Below are 4223 nucleotides of genomic sequence, written 5' to 3'. Positions count from 1 at the left end.
CTAAATCAATTCTTAAAAAATTTTAGTCAAATATTTTTTAAATATTTTAATTTTTATTATTAAAATTTTATCAAACACATTGAAAAATAAAAGAATATTTTTTATTAAAAATATTTTTTGTATTAATTTAATCATACTCAAACAAGTACTAATTCAAAAGAAGTAGACGGACAAAAAAAATCTGAGGAAGTGGACAAATTAAAGATGCTTAGTTGATCACTACTCGATTGATTTTTATACGAAAAAGATAATCATTGCTCACCGATATTTCCATCGAAAATATCTGATTTTGAAATGGTATAAACCAAATTAATAAAACGTAGCAACAATGCTTTGAGGCCCATACAAAATTTGGAGCTTGAGAATATATATAATCACTTAGGTGTGCGATTAATAACGTGTGATGGAGCTTCAGCTATATAAGAGTGATCTTTTATGGTCGTGACTTTTTTTTACCAAAGATAGGAGATTCGAACCCGCAACTTCTTAATTAAGTAAATATGGGATTGGCAAAAATTAGAAAGATAGGAGACTCGAACCCACAACCTCTTAATTAAGTATGGAAAGTTTATGCCATTTGAGCTATTATTCATTCACTTTATGGTCGTGACTTTGTGCAAATCAAACTCAACGATTGTATCATTTAACGGCCTTTTTTTTACATATATAAATTACGGAAAAATTAAATGTTTATATAACAATAAAGTTAGAGGTGAAATAATTTTTAAATCAAGTCCATTTGAATTCTTTTTTGGAGCCGTTACCAACCGTCGTAAGAACTTTGCATTTTTAAATCGAAAAATATTACTTATCCTTTAAAATGTAGTATTTTGTCAATTTTTTAAAATTTATTATTATTTAATTAATTTAAATATTTATTTTTACGTACTAATTATTTAAAATATAAAAAAAAAATTATTTCCTCTAGTTGCACTGTTTTAAATCATGCATAGCGGTAGTTTTAAACCGTCGTCATTAGCTACGTGTCTTGTGTAATAGTAAGGAACAAGCAGAATTTGTGATGTTTAGCCATCAATTAGCCATCATCAATATTTTTAATAGTGTGAGATGACATCTAATAATATAAAATTAATCATTTTTCTTTTGATGATTAAGTGCCGACTAAATTTCAACAAAAGTGCTGTCTCCTAGACTTTCTCTATTCTAACGGTTATCCACAAAACTATCACCGTTTCTATGTCGATGGTTTATCTATTTGCGTTTTTCGGACCATAACGGTTGACATCAAACAGCGGTTTAAACCATTGTGACTCGAATCGAGAACCACCGTCGCTTGCAATTTTTGTTGCAGTGTTGTTTGTTGACTATATACTTCACTTTATATAATAATGTAATAACAATGGATTCATGTGTTATTAGAATTGAAATTTAATAAGCTTAACTCCACTTCAATTCGAAACTATAATTTATGAAACGAGAGATGCTTTATACCTATGAACTATTTATAAATAATTGAAACTATAATTTATGAAACGAGAGATGCTTTATACCTATGAACTATTTATAAATTTTATTTTTGAGAGATATATAAACTTGTAACAGAAATAGACAAATGTTAAAAAAAAAATTGAATAAAATATAATACATAAAATCATTTTTTTAATTTTCTCACAGCGGGAGATAATTTATAAGTGAAAACTCAGTCGCTAAATAACAATTTAGTTAAACTTGTCAAAATATTTAACGATTCTTAACTATAAACTTCACATGAAGTTAACTACACCTGAATTTTCATCAAATTTATATTAATTGTTAAGGTTGATGATGAATAATGGGAATCAAGCAGAGATCATTTCTTCTTCTTATAGTCATCCCAAACAACTCAGTCATATCAAGTTCCTCATTCTTGATTCCATTGGGAAGCTTCCAATCAAAATGGTAAAGAAATTGAGCAAGTGACAACTCCATGTTTGGTGTAGCAAATGCAATTCCAGGACACATTCTTCTTCCACTACCAAATGGAATAAACTCAAAGTTTGTGCCTCTATTATCAATTGAATATTCATCAACAAACCTCTCAGGCTTAAAATCCATGGCATCAATCCAATACCTAGGATCTCTTCCAATTGCCCAAGCATTGATAATAATTCTAGAATTGGATGGAATTTGATACCCTTTGATTTGGCATGGTTCTCTGTTCTCTCTTGGAAGTAACAACGGCACAGATGGATGTAACCTTAAGGTTTCTTTGATGATACACTTAAGGTATGTTAATTGGTGCAATTCTGATTCATCCACATACCCTTTGTTACCATAAACCCTTCTAACTTCAGATTGTGCTCTTTCCATCACTTTTGGATTCTTTATCATTTCAGCCATTGCCCATTCCACAACTGCTGAGGATGTTTCTCCACCAGCAGTAAATATGTCCTGCAAATGGATTAATTATAAATTTATAATAAAAATTTTGTTAAATTAATATGCTTATATATTTCACTTGATGAACACATGGCCTGTTTAGTTTCACAAAAACAATTAAACTGATAATAATTGTTTTTAGGGTAAAGTATATTTTTTGTTCCTGAAGTTTGATAAAAGTTTTAAAAATATCCCTAAGTTTTATTTTGTTTCAATTTTGTCCCAAAAGTTTTCGATTTGCATCAAATATACCCTTGATAGTTAATTTTTCAAAAAATTTAAGACCAATTCAACAACAATTTCATAAGAACAACTCTCAACAAAAACAAATCAAGCATAATTTTCATGCATTATTGTTAAATTGGAACAAAATTAAAATAAAATAAAACTTAGAGATATTTTTAAAGTTTTTACCAAACTTTAAAAACAAAAAGTATACTTTACCCTTGTTTTTATTAGACTAACCTGGATGATTGCTTTGATGTTGTCATCAGTCAAAGGATATTCAGATTCTATTTGTTGAAACTTGAGAAGAACATCAACTAGATCTTCACTACCTTCTTCTTCTTCTTCACATTTGCCATCTTTTCTATTTCTATGATCATCTATGATGTCTTGTAATACCTTATCAGTCTTTATATACAGTTCTTCAAGTTTAGCCTTGTCTCTACTCATCATTTCAAGCACTACTCTAATTGAAGGATACAGATCAGCAATGCAATTTCCTCCTCCTATTTGAATTGCTTTCTCAATAGATGATATAAAAAATTCTTGGTAGCTATATTTTTTACCTATATTGTCAAATAAAAGTCATACAATTATTAGATAGCAAATATGATAGAAATACATGTAATGAGATATAAATGTAACAACAACAACAATAATAATAATAATAATAATAATAAATGTAAAATTAAAATATTTGCACTATGTATCATTTTTTTTTTTTTTACCAAATACTATTCTTGCTGCTATTCCGTAGGTCGTTGAAAAAATCTTGTGAGAGAGATTAAAAATGGAGCCTTGACTTTGAGATATTGCTTTGACCAACTCTGAAACCTCTGCTTCTCTTATGTGCCTAAAAGATTGAACACGCTTTGCTGTTAATAACTCCATGTTGCAGATCTTTCGTATATGCCTCCAATAATCTCCATAGGGGCCAAGGGCAATGTCGGTGCGATTGTAAGTCATGACTCTAGCAAAGAGAAGGTTTGGCCTATCACAAAAGTTGAGATCTTGAGTCTTCATAATCTCTTGTGCCATTTCAGGTGATGTAACTATTATGTGGGACACTTCTCCTAGTTTAAGGTGCATTAAGGGTCCATATTTGGATGCTAAGTTTCTTAGGCATTCATGGGGCATTGATCCTACAAGGTTGTGCATGTTTCCTATTATGGGTAGCTTTCTTGGCCCTGGGGGTAAATTGGTAATATCCTTGGAAGAACTAAATTTCTTCATGGCTATTTTCAATAGCATAAAGAGAAAGAGGAAGGTGGTGAAGATAGAGATAAGGTTCTGAAGATCCATGGTATGTGCTAGAGTAATGTATAGTTGAGGAAGAAGGAACTAATAATTGGAGAGAGACACATACATGTAACTAAATAAACTATGATAACATGTATTTATAATCCTTTTCTTTACTAAAATAAAAATATAGATTTATTTAGAAAATAAAAAATATCTGTATTTTGAGATAAATTTTGTATTTTTTAATAAAATACATAAATTTTGAACATAAATAAAAGCAAATATGCTTTTGATTTAATTTCTATTTTATCAATATAATGTCTCATCAAACACTAAGAGTCATAATATTCTAGATCAATTCTTAAAAAAATTTTAGT

General features: G+C 29.2%; 1 protein-coding gene across 1 annotated transcript; it reads right to left on the bottom strand.

Moving 5' to 3' along the window:
- Positions 1684-3969, bottom strand: LOC107607972 (cytochrome P450 71D10-like). The gene is made up of 3 exons (XM_016309864.2): positions 3333-3969; positions 2845-3170; positions 1684-2391 (listed from the first exon to the last, which is right to left on the bottom strand). The coding sequence occupies exons 1-3, from the start codon at positions 3904-3906 to the stop codon at positions 1774-1776; spliced, it is 1518 nt and encodes a 505-aa protein (XP_016165350.1). The 5' UTR covers positions 3907-3969; the 3' UTR covers positions 1684-1773.

Source organism: Arachis ipaensis, chromosome B07 (genome assembly GCF_000816755.2).
Source record: "Arachis ipaensis cultivar K30076 chromosome B07, Araip1.1, whole genome shotgun sequence".
NCBI classification, from domain to species: domain Eukaryota; kingdom Viridiplantae; phylum Streptophyta; class Magnoliopsida; order Fabales; family Fabaceae; genus Arachis; species Arachis ipaensis.
Note: the sequence above shows the minus strand (reverse complement) of the source record. Positions and strands in the feature narration are given on the sequence as shown.

Coding starts and splice junctions, on each gene's coding strand:
- LOC107607972 (XM_016309864.2), bottom strand. CDS start 3,906: ATGGATCTTCAGAACCTTATCTCTATCTTCACCACCTTCCTCTTTCTC. Junction 3,171..3,332: donor AGCAGCAAGAATAGTATTTG/GTAAAAAAAAAA, acceptor TTGACAATATAG/GTAAAAAATATAGCTACCAA. Junction 2,392..2,844: donor ACATCAAAGCAATCATCCAG/GTTAGTCTAATA, acceptor ATCCATTTGCAG/GACATATTTACTGCTGGTGG.